At 44.9% G+C, this 15,872-nt stretch overlaps 2 protein-coding genes across 8 annotated transcripts; one reads left to right on the forward strand and one right to left on the reverse strand.

Moving 5' to 3' along the window:
* Window positions 1-101: 101 nt before the first annotated feature.
* capt (adenylyl cyclase-associated protein 1) lies at window positions 102-15,358 on the forward strand. 7 transcript variants are annotated; one of them, XR_003389343.1, is made up of 10 exons: window positions 2,770-4,303; window positions 4,387-4,572; window positions 6,007-6,361; window positions 6,447-6,731; window positions 6,837-7,075; window positions 7,150-7,328; window positions 7,408-7,614; window positions 13,471-13,614; window positions 13,698-13,841; window positions 13,901-15,358. XR_003389343.1 is itself a non-coding variant. In XM_026814479.1 (10 exons), exons 2-10 carry the CDS (start codon window positions 4,428-4,430, stop codon window positions 13,779-13,781), a joined length of 1,569 nt encoding a protein of 522 aa, XP_026670280.1. In that variant the 5' UTR covers window positions 4,154-4,303; window positions 4,387-4,427; the 3' UTR covers window positions 13,782-15,358. The 7 variants fall into 7 exon arrangements, 6 of the variants coding, with proteins under 6 accessions (XP_026670283.1, XP_017882137.1, XP_026670281.1 ...); XM_026814479.1 differs by having other exon boundaries at window positions 4,154-4,303; window positions 6,007-6,047; window positions 6,117-6,361; window positions 13,698-15,358; XM_026814482.1 differs by lacking the exons at window positions 2,770-4,303; window positions 4,387-4,572 and adding an exon at window positions 102-212 and having other exon boundaries at window positions 6,007-6,047; window positions 6,117-6,361; window positions 13,698-15,358.
* Window positions 7,661-12,027, reverse strand: LOC113464485 (uncharacterized). The gene has a single exon (XM_026814474.1). The coding sequence runs from the start codon at window positions 12,010-12,012 to the stop codon at window positions 7,846-7,848; it is 4,167 nt and encodes a 1,388-aa protein (XP_026670275.1). The 5' UTR covers window positions 12,013-12,027; the 3' UTR covers window positions 7,661-7,845.
* Window positions 15,359-15,872: the final 514 nt, after the last annotated feature.

Genomic DNA, 15,872 nt, shown 5'->3' on the forward strand with positions numbered 1-15,872 from the left:
CAAGCGCATGTGCAATATGTAGCTCGAAACTCGCACAATAGCAAGGGTAGTACTTCCGGTATCCGGCAAACGCCCCAGTTGTCGGTGTACGTAGAAATGTCAGACTGATGTCTCGTCACTTGTGTATCGTGTTTGTTGTGTGTTGTCAAGTCGATTGTCATCAAATGACAGTGCATGTTACCGAGCTTCAATAAGGCTTCATATTCGTATTCGTAAGTAAATCTGCGTCAATTTTCCAGTATTTCTCATTAGTATACGCCACAGCCACTAGGCACTGTAGGAACTCTGCTGGAAACATTTGGCTATTTACGGGTTTCCGCAGTGTTCATACCGTAATATCATTCGTATAAATATAATGCGCATACATGTGCATGCGTAGATAGAGTTTATTGAACGTTTAATAACCGATCGCAACATTTGCAATTGCGATTTCATCGAGAAATCATGCCAAGGTGCATTCGGTTTGGTTAGGAACACGGTTATGCTTCTGTATACCTCCTGCTGTGTTACGATCGTGACTCACACTTTGCTGCACCTGACATTTGACACCTGGCAACACGTTTCAATGCTTTACGATTACGAGAAGTGGTGCAGCGTTTATTGAATAAGTCATTCTCCTTCTCAAAATGACAATCTAAATGTCCGAACTAAAACCATGCGTGGAATTACAAATTGGGAATACTATTGTATGCAGTCATGATTTGTTATAAGTACGTAGACTCTGTCTAGTAGTCAAGTAAGTTATACTTATTCGATTATACGTTCGACGCAGAAACTGATCGAATTTAACAAAATGATGGGTCAACACACGAGTTTATCGACTTTGCATCGAGATCGCTTTCCGTACGTTTTATTTAAATATTTCGGAAGTTGATTTGTGAAAAGGCCCGTTTCCCAGATTTTACGTTAGGTTTTAAATTGGTCACGTGGATACGGTCCTGTGATTCTGACGCGAGATTAAAATTCCATCGTGAAAGCTGACGATGTGAGTCAGTCATCATCGTTCATCGGTTACGTATCGAGCACGTCAGTTTTTACGTTTGTACCAAGTACAAGTCGGGAGAAAATACTTTAAACATGCCAGATATTAACAACGAGACTGAGGACGATTCGCGAATGGTACCTGGTGTGTTTAAAAAGGTTCTAGACACATGGAAAAATCGTAAGTACAAGTCGACTTCTCGTTTTTTACTGACACGACACGATATCGCATTGTTCAACGAAGATATCGTACGATCGTCCGAAGAATTAGGATTTTTAATCTGGCACGTACGCCAGGACTTTTCCGTTCTTAGTCTTTTTTTAAATACTCGGATATACCTAATTTCATATCGTACTTCACAATCGAACACGACCTCATATTCTTTCTGATAACCATATATTTATTTACTTTGTTAGATATCGATAGTGTCTATCAGTAGGTACTTTCCTGCACACAATTCTTTTCGATAATGTGTAGAACACGTTTAGGAGCATACTGGGAACCGTTCGTAATGCATAATTGTTTGGTTATATATGTCATTCTCGATGTAACAAAACGTTAAGAACTTAAATTGTTATTCGTGCGTTGCGGATGGTTCAGTAACAATTAATAGAAAGACGTTGCAGCGTGTTGGAACGATTCGTAGCTAGCGGAAATCGCGTTGTCGTGATCAGAAACTCGTTCTGGACAAATCGTTCATTGTGTCCCCCGTCATTGACATGTTTTGTGGCGATTTCTAATAGAAACCGGGTCTTTTCGAAAGTTCCCCCGGTGCACGTGGCTCTTTGTGCCTAAGGAAGCTGCAACAATTTCGGGTCTCGACCGCCCTGCGGCAGCACCGCTGAGTGCCGGTCGAAACCCCAAGTAGCGGAGTATGTATTGCGCCGGGTGCTTCCAAAGTAGAGTGTTTTTGAGGGTAGATACTCCACCCTTACGGATTCCTTGAATTAATCTCACTGTTTCACACGCAGCGAACGCTGTACATTCGAGGTTACCTCTTTCGACCGGTGCCAGTAGCATTCTGAGAATCTCAAGCGTCCAGGCGGTTCGTCAATTAGTATTTGGGTGGCGTACAAAGAACCTACTTCTTTTTGTTGACAAAACCGAGTACCGATAATTCACCGAGTTGAAACCGTGCGAAATATAGACGCACGTTGACCACGGTCCCGAGTCCAAGATTAGCCGTGTAACAATTTCCGATATTTTATTTATTACTTGGTGCGTAACGGGGCTCGTAAAAGTGATTCATCGCAGACGTGGAAATGTACGTGGAAACGTTCTGGCGTTTGTTTGTACGTAATCCTGTTCGTCGTGCCGTTTGCGTGCACTGAAACGACATGTGCTCGTGACGATATCATTTACATGCGTCATCATTCGTTGACCTACGAATCATCGGGTGGACGAAACTCGTTTCATTCTGATTACCGTGATTATGAGAAACACGGACACGGTAGACATCGGGAGGATGTGCGATGCACGACTGTCGTCGGAAAACGCGTGCCTTCTCTTTCCGACGCAAGACTCGGTTTCTTCTTCGTGTTCTCTATAACCGGGAGGCTGTCGCAAGGTGAAAACGACCTAAAACATTTTCGAGTCGTCCCTCTAAATTTCGAACACGTTTCGTGGACACGCGTCGTTCTTGAATAATCTTGAAAACGTAAACTTGGGCGTTGTTGGAATCGATCATCGCGCCATTTCGCGGGGAAAATATATGTCATACATAGATTTCGCTGAGCAACGATTTCTAGCAAGTGTCGTGATCACGTTCTCTAGAAGGTATTGTTATCAAAGTGTTTATAAATATTGTTGCTTGCCAGAAGCTTTGAATCGTTGAGGCAGTTGAAGTAATTTCACGTACAAATATTCTATACGTTTGTTACAACGAGCAATATACGTTATATCTTCAACATACGTTGGCTGTTAACATATGTTCAATTATATATTTATCTTAGCTCGCGTGGAGAAAGGAAACGATAGGCGTTAATTAATGATTTTATTGTTTCGCTGATCTGCGCACTTAATTGTTGGTTCCCGACGTTGACGGGTATAAACCGTGAACGCATAGCAAAGGCTGTGAGCAAATGGAATTTATACCAAACAGTTTGTAGTGCGTGATTCCCGTGGGAAATCCGGTTGAAGTGAAATATTCGGTAGCCTAGTTTCCCAGTCTGAGAAAGAATAGCGGAACGCACGCGGTCGAATTAAAATATTACATTACATACACCCGATTATACATTCGTCCGAGACGGGTCAGTCGAACGTAGCTTATCCAAGTATTCTTCATATTGAAATACGCTTCGCGTCCATTTTATATTTACGACTGTTACTATTAAATTGCGGCGTTCAAACGAAACGATACGACAAGAATTTTGAATCTTTTACATTGTTACAATCCCTGTTTCATACACGTTTCATCTGAAACTGTATGTACTCTTCCATCGTCGGTATACGCACCAAACGAGATCGATATCGCCGTGGCATTCAGATCGATTCGTTGAAGCGAATCGAGAACTCGTGTCTGTCTGCCACCGACAGAGAACGATAACGGGTGAAAAAAAGCCGCGCGACATACAAGTGCGTTCGCGCATACAACGGCCTATCAATTCAAAAAGCACCGAACGAAGGCTCGGTCGAGCGTTTATCGCTGATACGACGAGAATCTTTAATCGATATCGACCATGTTTAAATGCTGCGTGTGCAACAAGAGCTCGAAGAAGGAGAAGCCGGAGGTGACGAAACCGGCGGCGAAACAAAGCCAGAGAGTCGTCGACTCGCAGCAGGTAGACGTCGATCCCTCGAAAGTCGGGGAAAACGGGCCGGTGAACCGGGAAGAAAAGCCGAACGGCGACGTGTCGAGATTCGAGAAAGCGTCGCCGCCGATGGACAAAGGCACCCCGGAAGTGATCGACGATTTGACCGTCAAGAGTCCGTTGCCTTCTGGCAAGCGCGACGAGTTCAACGACGATTCCCGATCGTCGAGAACCAACAGGGACCAGGCGGAGGACGACGATGACACCGATGTCGACGATGGAAGCGATCGAACGAAGAACGGGGAAACGGGGGACGAGGCGAAAGGAGTCAAAGACGCGATAGGTGAAGAGGCGGACGGAAGCGAGACTGTAAACGGAAACGACGAGGGGGGCGGCGGGGGTGGTATGCTGGGGACGATACTGAATTCCGGGGTTACTGGCACCGCCAGAACCAATCTTTACGACTCTTTCGGGTACATCGAGAGAACGGTCGATGACACGCTGGACGAGGAAGGCGACGATTCCGTCTTCGAAGCCTGTCCCAACGACGTGAATAAAAATCCACCGCAAGGTACATCTTCGTTGAGCGATATATTTTACACGTCCGAGTATTGTGTGCGATTTGCTGAAAAATTTGTTGTTGACTTTCGGAAGAAGACGACGATGGCCAGCACGACTCGGAAGAATGCAGCGGAATGCAAGAACCACCTGCGACCCCGGTTGCACGCGACGAGCTAGCTTTGAGGCGTCACAGATTTTTCTCCGATCTGTTGCACGCCGCGCAAAACGCACAGGAACACAAAGTGCGGTTCGATCCACTGGGACCAGTGGTGCACACCGGTCAGGGTTTATCCTACATTTACTCTTTCATATGATTTTCCGCTCCGTTCGAACTTGTCTCTGTCTCTCTCTCTATCGAGTCGACTGTATCAGACAGAGTTAGTGGAATTTATTGATTGCGTTTCAGAACGAGTGGAAACCACTTTGAGAGATTGTTTGAGATGGTGTCTGGGCAAAGTAGGTCGTGCGAACTCCTCGTTCGAATCGCGTTCAGAATAATCTATCGTACAGTTCCAATTCATCGATCTTTATAACTTTGCTCACAGTTCCCGATATATTTCTTTGCACTTGAACCGAGTACCCTCGGACCATCGTCTTTCCAACAATTTATTAAAGGTTCCTTTCATTCGTTCTTAAACGTACGTGTAGTTGAGGTACACGTAACGAGTGTATTATTATCACGTTAGTCGTTCCGCAACAGAATCGTCGGTTTTCGAGTCGTGACAAAAAACCACGACGGCTCCAAGACTTGCGTCGTTTCCTTCGTGGTCACGTCGTCCGACAGAATGTCTTGCGTCCTGTTCCGCGTACTCACACTCGGAACCATTTACCTTCTGCTGTTTAATATTTCCAGTTGCCTTTTTTAAAAAAGAATCAAGCCGCGGAGCAATTGGAACAGTTAAAAATAGACGTTACAACGGGTTCTCGTCTTCTTTAAAATTAGAAACATCTGTATGCATATCTCTCAATTTATGCGGCGGAGCTCGTAGATCGAAAACCGTATTGTTCTACTTTATATTATGTGTATTCGTCGTTTACATCACACACACACACCTGCGAGTACGCCAAGAATTTTTAATTAACGAGAGACGCCTCTTGACGAACGCGCGGAATCTTTTATACAAAGTAGCGTCTGCCCACGCGCGATTCAATTTTCGCAGATTTCCCAAGAATAGGTCGCGGCACACGCTCGCGTTGAGTATCATTAGAACCGTGGTTTAGTTCCCGAAGCGTTTCCGAAAAGGCCAGAGGATCTCGCCCGTGAAAACTGCGTGGGCATAGTTCTTTTGTCGAGCAAACGAGTACGACTTGGAAATTAGTGTGCCGTGGATTGATAATTGACCCGTGGTAACGTGATCTTGGACACACGTAAATTTATTTCCAACATGTTACTTGCAACACGATGATCTAGTGGCTGTGGATGTTGATTTTACTATCTATACGTTCACTCTATATTTAATTTACTCGAATTAAATGCGCATCTTCTGGAATACGTCTGCTCCAAATGTAACGACCTTTACGCTACGATCGCCAGTAGAAATCCTCTCGTTTTGAGCAATTCTCATTGTTGGAATTGTATAATTTTGCACGCGTTTTCAGTTGTAGCGTGAGTCGGTTATTTTTTAAGGAGCGGGGAAATTGAAGTATCTCATCTCTTTCGCAACTAGTGCATCAGAGCATCTCCAGCTCATGAAAAATGTATTTTAATTAAAGGTTGCGAAGCGAACGATAAGGAGGAACATTTGGAAGAGCTGGTAAATAGATTAGAAAACGTTACAAAGAGATTGGAGAAAGTAAGAATCCAACCTGTGACTGAAACTCAGGATTCTGCTGTTCAAACGAACACACCATCGCCGAAAAGGTCTCAGTCAATAGCCAACAGCGCACCAGGACAATCCGCCTCGCCTCCTCGTTCGTCAGATAGAACAACGTCACACAAGATCGTCAGCATGTCCGTCGCGGGCTACGAAGACCTCCTACATGGTCCGGTAAAAGAGTATTTGCAGCAGAGTCAGAAGATCGGCGGTGACGTAGCTTCACACAGCAAGCTCGTGGAGAAAGCGTTTCAGTAAGCGTTTTACCGTCGACCATCCGATATCGAATCGTCGATCTATATTCACCCGACCTAACGAGCGCTATCACCTTTTGTATAGAATTCAGTTCGAATTTATTCGGACCGCTGCGAGTCGGGCAGCCCCGGCGAGCCAATCGGAGCAGATCTCTCTGCTGGCTCCTACGTCTACTCAAATCCAACAGATTCAAGAGTTCCGAGAGAAGAATAGAGCATCTCCGTTCTTCAATCACTTGTCGGCCATCAGTGAAAGTATTCCGGCTTTAGGATGGGTGGCAGTGTCACCTACTCCGGCTCCTTACGTCAAAGAAATGAACGATGCCGGACAGTTCTATACCAATCGTGTGTTGAAGGAGTGGAAGGAAAAGTAAGTCTACAGACGATAAATTCAATATCCTTGTCCGCGATACGTGATTCGCTTCTTAAAAACGAATTGCTCCTCCAGAATTCACGCGGACGTTTCTGTTTCCAGAGATAAAGTGCACGCCGAATGGTGCAAGGCCTGGGTACAGACGCTCAGTGATCTTCAACAGTATGTGCGCCAACATCACACGACAGGTCTGGTGTGGGCAAAAACTGGCTCCGCACCAATGGGCATACCACCACCACCTCCTCCATGTATGCCCATGGGGGACGTGGCACCGGTGGGAATCGGTGACGACAGAAGCGCTCTTTTCGCCGAAATCAACCAGGGAGAGGCAATTACAAAGAGTGACTATAGTTCCGTTGGAGAATATTCGTTTCGTCGAGTGATCGTTGGTCTAAAATTAATTGCAACTTTGCAGACTTGAAGAAAGTCACTTCGGACATGCAGACGCACAAGAATCCGTCGCTGAGAACTGGACCGGCACCATTTAAAGCCCCGTTCGTCGACAGTGCTCTGCCAACAAAAGCAGTGCCGCCAGCGAATGCACCGATCACGAAACCTCCTGTATTCACGAGAGATGGAAAGAAGTGGCTTGTGGTGAGTACTGACGAGCTTCTGAATTCTCAATCGTTACAACTGCGTTTGACTTGTGGCACGTTCATCTTTTACGTTATAGGAGTATCATCAAGGTAACAAAGATCTCGTCATTGACAACGTGGAGATGAACAACGTCATCTACATGTTTCGATGTCAGGAGAGTACCTTGGTCGTGAAAGGCAAAGTCAATTCCATCGTTATGGATTCGTGCCGCAAATCATCCATTGTCTTCGACTCCGTCGTGTCCAGCATCGAGTTTGTCAACTGTCAAAGCGTGCAAATGCAGGTAAGTTACGTTTACTCTCATCGGAGATTAGAAACTCAACAATGAATCGTGTAAAAAATATATATTTCCTCCAAAGCAAGTACGAGTACACAATATATACATAGCATATTACGCGGAGCATCGTGTCCTGTACTAGAAAATAAAAAGTCCAATATTATAAAAGAATATATTATAGACGATTATCAATCGCAAATTTCATCAAGCGTAGAGAAACGACGTTATTTGTATCCGTTAAATTTTGGTTCGAGCGGAGGAGAGTTTGGTACAGACGTTTTGCAACTCCTGTAGGTGCACCGAGTTCGATTCCTGATGTAGAATTTCGAGTAACGCTATGTATTCCTCGTTGTTCAGCTCTTTAGGCGTTCCGCATATTTGGAATTTGTTTCTCGCTGTCCCCGAAACATTTTCTAAGTCCGATATGGACGTACTCGTGTCCATGACGGAAGGCTTAGCGGTCACGTCGATTTCCCTTTGTTCGACCGACAGGAAACATAAATTTTTTAATTTACCATTTAACAAAACGTTAGACGACGAGATGTTCTGGGTTTTTGATTCGGACACGTTAGTCGTCGTTTGATCTAATTCATTGCCATCTATAACGGAGGAAACGACGGTAACAATTTTCTGCGTCACGTTCTCCTCACTCGTCGCGAAAGCATTTCGAAATTCTACGTCCTTTTTACCGTTCTGATTTCCGTCCAATTTTTCTGTACTTGACTTTTTGTTCTTCATGTATTCCAAAAACTTATTCGGATCTATTATTCTCGTCGCATTGTGGTCATATTTTGTGAATATGTTTACGTATATCACCATCTGCTCTTGAGGAGCGACACCGTCCATAGTTTTACTCGTATCTCGTTCAATGCGCGACGCTCTCGTCGATTCTTGCTTATGGTTACCGCTTTCGCTCGTTCTTTGTACGTTACGCATTTTGTCAACCGGATTACCCTCCACCTGAATTTCGTCCGACACATCCTGATTTGTCTCGCATACGCTGTCCGTGTAGAACATGGTCATGGTCAATGGTCCTCTAAGCGGACTCTTTGGCCGTGATTCGTTCTCAGCCTTTCGAGCTGCTTCCAATCGGCTTTTCAGAATCGGTATACAAGATTTCGAACATGTTCTCGGGGTGGGTGATAAAGATTTCAACTGGCCCGTTAATTTTGGCTCAGCGTTCGGATTCGCAGCGAGCGACGACCGCTGTAATTTCGAATTCCCGTCTTCCGACGGTTCGTCGATTCGAAAATTCACTTGAGATCGGGATCTTTTTCTATCCAATTTAATATTATCGTCGGTAGTACGTCGTCTCGGTTCCGCGGACAAATTTCTTAGCTTCGTGTGCACCGTATTCGCACTGTCTTCCGATTCAGCTTCAACAGTGTTTAACAAATCGGATTTTAAGCCCTTCACGTTTCGTAGACCACTTGGTCGTTTCAATTTCCAAGGGCAACTTTCGTGACTCGACGATTTCACGGTCGAGTTCGTTCTCTCGTCCTTCATTTCTGATAAATCAACGTGTCGTTCCATGTTTAATTCTTCATTTCTCGGTGAAACGAATGGCCTTCTATCAGATGCAACGTCCGCAGGTAGTAAATCATGGTCGCCGATATGGTTACGAGCAACGAGAGACTTGGTCTCTTCTTTGGAAACTGTCGGTTCGTCAGGCGGTAGTTTGTCCAGCTTGTCCGTAGAAATTTTCTGTGATCGTTTCGATTCCTCACAAGATTCGTCGATATATTTATTTTCATTCGACGTGCAAGTAGACAGAGCTTCGGGATTTCCAATATCTCCAATTTCCAATGTGTTTTGCTCCTTGTACAAATTCGATCGCAACCGCTCTTCAAGAGCTTTCGGACGCGCATCGTTTAATTTCGTAGTAGAAGCCGGTCCTTCGTCCGTGAAATACATGCTACTGTGCGCAGACACGAGGTTCGAGTAAGATTTGTACAAGTCCGCCTCGTCGATCAATTCTCCCCTGTTGAACTCGGTAAATGAGTCTCGCGTGACCGAACTACTTTTTCCATTTCGAAGCGCATCACGCTCTTTACAACTGCCGACGTTCCTTGCATCGCACTTTTGAAGAACGATGGTATTCGCGGAGTAGGTCTTTATGTCCCGATGATCGTCGCAGTCGTCGCTAAAGCCATTGTCGTCGTTCAACCAGTCTATATTTAATTTCTCTTCTTCCAACGATTTGTCGATCAGTGCCGTCACCGACGACGGTTCCGGAACGTTAGAGTCGTTCGATTGATTTATGCTGGACGTCAACGATTCCTGCATCAAACTCGTTTCCAACCAAGTTCCTTTACTGTCGGAGGCTAACAATTCGTACGTCGGATCCTCGGTCAGAATCATCCCCGGTCTCTCGTTTGTGCGCATCAACGGTTGTTCAATCAGCGAACACGCGCCGGGGTTCCTTTTTAAAGTCAAATTCGGGCTGTGAGGAGACAGTTCCTGGTCACCGTTTCCGTTCGATAGACTCGCGGTACACGTGACATTCGCGTATCGTTTCAGCGACTCGGAACTGAAAAAGTTGAAACCCGTGTCCTGATCCAAATTCCCGATGTTCTCCTCTGTACGTGCATCGTCCAAATCTTGAGAAAACAGTTCCACACTGTTGACGTTCCGATTTATGAACTCGTTTAGGCTGTTCATACGTGTAAAATGCTCTCGGAAACTCTCTTTCTCCTGCGTGTAATCGAAACCTATTTCTTGCTCGTTCATATCCGTCGCGTTCTTGACAAGTTTCTCGTCGGACTCGTTCGGAGCATCGTTCAAATATTTCACTTGTAAACTACTGATCAGAGGTGTATTCTCCTCGAAGCGATCACGATCCATTTCATTTCCATCTCGAATTATATTGCTCAAACTAAAGTACTCGGAGGCTGAGTCGAAATTGTGCACCGAGTCCAAGTGTTTCTTATGCGCGTTCCCGTTCGAATCCCTGATATCGTTCTGCCCAGTGAAATTCGATGTATCGCCGTTCAACCGCTCGTCCTGCTTCAAATTGAAAAACATACAAGTCCTGCTGGTCTTTTCCGTCCAACTGCTGACCGACTGCTCCTCCGAAATTATGTCCAAATGGGGTCGCAGATCGTCGTTGACGTAGAAACACTTGCCGTGATCCGGCGTAGTTCGATCGGTTGCCTCTCCTTTCTCGTCCTCTACGAAGCATATTTTCTCCAACTCGACGCGCGTTAATAACGCTTTCTTAAATTGCAACGCTTCTTGGAGCAACACCGCGGTTGGCTTGTCCTCTAATTCGCTGTCCTTGGACATTTCCGTGCGACTCGAAGTCGGTGATACTATCACGTCCTCGTCGGTCTCCATCGGAACCGGATATCGTTCAGCGACACCGAACGACTCGGTTCGATCGTCGTCGACGTTTACGACCGGTGACGACGCCAAGCTTCCCGATACTCTTCGCTTTGTAACATTTTTTTCCGCCGAGGAGTCCGACGAGATGGTATAGTACGCCCTTTCGGGTACCTTTCCGTATTTCACGTTGGTGGAATATATTGCCTGATCGTTCCTCATCATTCCCAATCCGTGATCCTTCGAGGACGAGAACGTCCTCGGCTCGGTGTTTCCGATCAGCGAACAATAAGCATACGTGTTGAATGTATTGGTATAATTTTGAACGGACACTATCGAGCTTCTACCTGTATCGTCGCTCTCGTACTGCTCGGAGCTGATCGAACTCGATCGTTCCTTAGACTCCTTTTTCCTATTTTTACTCCAACCATCATTCTCCGCAGTAACCGAGACAAATTTGTTTTGGCAAACGCTACTGAATCTGTTGCTCCGTTCTATCTCTCTTCCCGGCGCCCTTGCTCCGACGTTATCCAACTCGTACGTACGTACGACATTATGCAAACTTTCCAATTTTTTGATCACCTGGTACAGAGCTTCCTGGGACGTTTCCACGTACTTCTTCCGATCGTACCACGCACGAGTCAAAGAGCTCGAAGGCGACCGCTTGGCGAACATGTCGGAATAAAATTTGATATTCATATTGGACGGTAACAAACGTTCGTCGACCAGTCGCAGAATCGGGTATATCGCGTTCAACAACTCCAAGTAGTCGTCCTTGGTTCGGTCCGTGTTCCTCAAGTTCTTGTCCTCCGGACATTCCCCTTGTCCCGATTCATTCTCCTTGTCTTTGCGGAATTCTTCGGTCAAGTCGAGTAGATTCCTTCGTCTGTCGTACCTCTGCTGCTGGAACGGGGTCGAATGGATTGTCAACGGTCTCGTCACGAGTTTCCGTCTGGTTACCTGAGTGTCCGACCAAAAGTTCTTGATCGATGATCCGTTACTGAATTCCGACGAGCTGCAGATCAGTCCAAGGTTCTTGTTACTGTCGTACAATTGCTTCAGATATCGTTTGCAATCGTCCATGGTCCTCGTGAACTTGTTGCAAATGGGCGTCACGTTCCTCGCTTCGAAGTTCTCCAAGTGCTTCCTCGCTTTCCGCGTGCATCTGCAGGCCCTCCTCTTTGAGAATACGGGAAGTGATATCGCGTTTCGATACTGCGTTTCGAGATTCTCGTGTATGGACGTCTCGCGACGTTTACGATCCGTCAGGTTTTTGAAGATCGAAGTCAACCTGAAAGCGAGATCGACTCACGTCAGTACGTCGACGACGTGCACAGCGTGCGATCGTACTCGAAGGATTTGTCGCTGTTGCTCTTGGAAGATTTGCTGCTGTGATCCACTGGTAAATTCTCTTGTCGAAGATAAGGGTACACGCTTCTTTTCTTCGCGGCGAACAACTCCGTTATACGATGTTCCGAGGGACAGTAACTCGGGTACGGGCCCTGCAGGTTTTCTCTGGGACTGCGATCATAGTGAACCAAGAAGAATGAAAAGTGATTTCAACATTGCGGTCGTCGTGTCAGTACCTTAACAACACGTGCTTTATCCAGTTGCTACGATCGCTGGGATTGGACAAAGTCAGTCTGAGATTTCGTAGATTCTTTCGGAAATTCGACTTCTGAACTTGATGAGGCGACGGCCAATTGCCATACTGAAGCTTGTAGGTCATTATGTTGACTTTCAATTCGAGATCCTCCACCTTGTATCCAATTCTGTTGACGATATCTTTTTCGTCAGCCGCTTCATCGCGTTTCAGTTTCGAATATATCGCTCGTAGTAACACAATGGACACGGACAACACGGCCAGCATCTTTAAACGGTCATCAACGCGACTACAGAGTACCAATTGCCCTCTGTTTGGCAAATTTTGAACATAGCGTTCAGATGCAAAAAGTCTTATCAGTGTCAAGGACTTACCTGACCGCTATGTTCATGTATTCATAGACTTGTAATTTCGACATTCATTGCAATTCAAAAATAATAACTCTCTGTACCCGCCAGACTATGCTCTCGTTCCTCAAACAGTCGAGAACGTCGGTCACGATCTCGCTCCAAACGTAATTTGCGATTGCTCTCGGGCATTCTTTCCAATCGGTTTCGCAGATCATTTGCACGGGTTCAAGATTTCCGCCTACGCGCGTCAAACGTTTCGTTAATAAAACAGCATTACTCGGTTCGATCGTTCGGTCCCGCTCATCAATTGCCACGGTGAACATAAACTAAAAGGATCGTACCGAATTGCCAGTGCATTTTAGAAAGCGTCGTGCCCAGCTTATCATCAAAATTCAACTGTAGGTTTCAAGATGTCATCATTCATTCTTATTTACGGTTATCAGTTAATACGTGTACTGCGTGAAGTGTGGAGGTCGAACAGATGCGCGATTGTCAGCGTTTCTCGTAAACGGTGTATAGTACCGTTCAAAAGATTCAATCACTCTTTGTCTTTGTGTCGTTTCGAAATATCCATTCTTTTGATTCCAGGTGCTAGGAAAGGTCCCCACCATCTCTATTGACAAGACGGATGGCTGCCAGGCGTACTTGAGCCCGGAATCGTTGAACGTCGAGTTCATCAGCAGCAAATCAAGCGAGATGAACGTTATGGTACCTAAGGGAAACGGCGATTACGTGAGTCATTAAATATACATTTCGCTGCGTAATCAAGTCTATTCATCGTTAATCGAATCGATTTGTTGTTCGTATCGTTACAGTCCGAGTACCCAATACCGGAGCAATTCAAGACGACCATCGGCGCGAAAGGACTCAGTACGATCGCTGTTGACTCGTTGGGCTAAAGAGACAAACTCCTCGTAGCCCGAGTTAAAGAGTCTGTTTAAGAGTTCAGCTGATTAGAGGTATTAATCTTTTGAGAATTCGTCGATTTATTATTTATTGCTTCTTTAATTAACTTTAGGAGCTAGGAGAAAGTCGGTGAGCTGAGCTAGTACACTTTCGAGAGCATAGAATTGAATTAGATGAATCGATTGAACGTTTCAACATTTGCTGCCCCTGTTTCGTTGTAAAATGTATTCGCGCGTTTCGTGGAGGCCGTCGATTCCACCTGAAACGTAAATAGAGTTTGATTGAGTCGAGCCTTGACGCAGTTTATACGTAAAACCATTTGTGATCCGAAATTTTGTAATATAGTACCGATTAGATCCCTAGCGATTGCGACTCGTACGAGTCGGGCAGGTAGCGAGAGGAAATAAATGGAATCGACGTTCTTCACGAAAACGCTATTACGCACGGTTGGTGCTGAGACAAGGAGACCGTAGCTGCTTGGGTAAAAAAATCTACGGGTATGGACAAAAGTTTCTCCACTCTTAAATCGGACCTTTTATACATTTACACCAGTTTTTTATCGCGATCGAACTTTTGTCCACACCGATCGGTTCACGTGAGAGTTTGTCAGTCGGCCATGGAATTGCCACTCGATGTCTTCGACGGAGGAAGAACGAGCGCGTGTCTACGCATCTCGTTGGTAAAGTACGAGTAGGGAAGGATTTACGAGCCGTTTAGGGACGTCATATCAATAGTCGGATACGTTTTACCCTTGGACTTCCGCAGCAGTCTCGTTTTATATTTGCCACGTTTCATCGATACTATCGCGTAGGATGGATTGCTTCAGATCAAAACGTTCGGTTTCGATATCTCCCTTGTACGATGAATTTGGAACTCGATCTTTCGGTTCGCGAGTCTTCCGAATTTACGAGTGTTCGTAGATAGAATTATTGAATTCATTTTACGTTTGATCGTTTGCCCGCGTGCGTTCGAGGATGATACGCGTAAATAGAAAAATGATCAAAAACATGGTTGTGCACAAGTCTTGACGATCCGGCCGGTCTTGTTCGGCGTGTTGATCGTGCAACATGATAAATGAAATATGAAACGTTCGATATATTGAACTCTGTCAGCGAGCTGTTTGAACGTGACGTAAATTATATTGTGATTCTTACCATTCGGTATATTGTGCTAATCGTAGATATAATCTAATGTTAAAACTACCTAGAGGCACGAGCTAGAACGACGAGATCATAATTAGACTATGACGGTGACTCTAGCAGGTTTGATCCATTTTACGAGGGAGAGAGGGTGCGAGAGTGGCCAAGAGAAATTTTGAAGAATTGCGACTCTTCTATCGTTTACATGTATGGTACTAAACGTGTTTGATCATTACGAAACGATGTTTGTTTGACTGATAAGATAATTTACTCGAAGGATCGTACTGCCCGCGACGCAGTAATCTCCGACAGCCTTCGATTCAATATCGACAAGTGTTACGTCGAAAATAATTAATATTTATTTCTAAATATGATTTCCAATGCTATTTCCAATCGTCCTAATAAAACAGATTATTACTATACTACTTGAATTCCGATGTATGTATAACGTGTCTTTCTTTTCAGGGACGTCTCGGCTGAAAACACTTCTTTTTTTTACATTCTCGTTTATTAAAAGAATCTTTTTACATGATTGGATACGACGTACATTTTATATACACGCGTCAGAGATCTTCGTACTTGCACGAAGACTGAAACAGCGAGCGCGACACACGTGGCCTTGAGATTCATTTTGCGAAAGAATCTAAATGCCAGGTTCGTCTAAATACGCCAACGTGTGTATTCCCGAGTGACTGATCAGTGACTCAGGAACACCCTCGACCGTTCACACGTATTCTCGCATTACGTTCCAAAAATCTTATACTTTTATCACAAAATGCTTCCTACTTCCTACGAGTTTGTTCATCCTTCTCTATTAATTTAATGGTTACTCATTATTATTATTATTATCTTCATACGTATATAGTTGCATTTACGACGTACAAACGATTACATCTACGCTCAGATTTAAGGATATATTGGCTATACAGTCAATCCCAAAAGTTT

This window comes from Ceratina calcarata, unplaced genomic scaffold (assembly GCF_001652005.2).
Source record: "Ceratina calcarata isolate Rehan_Ccalc_2016 unplaced genomic scaffold, ASM165200v1 scaffold39.2, whole genome shotgun sequence".
In the NCBI taxonomy this organism is placed as follows: Eukaryota; Metazoa; Arthropoda; class Insecta; order Hymenoptera; family Apidae; genus Ceratina; species Ceratina calcarata.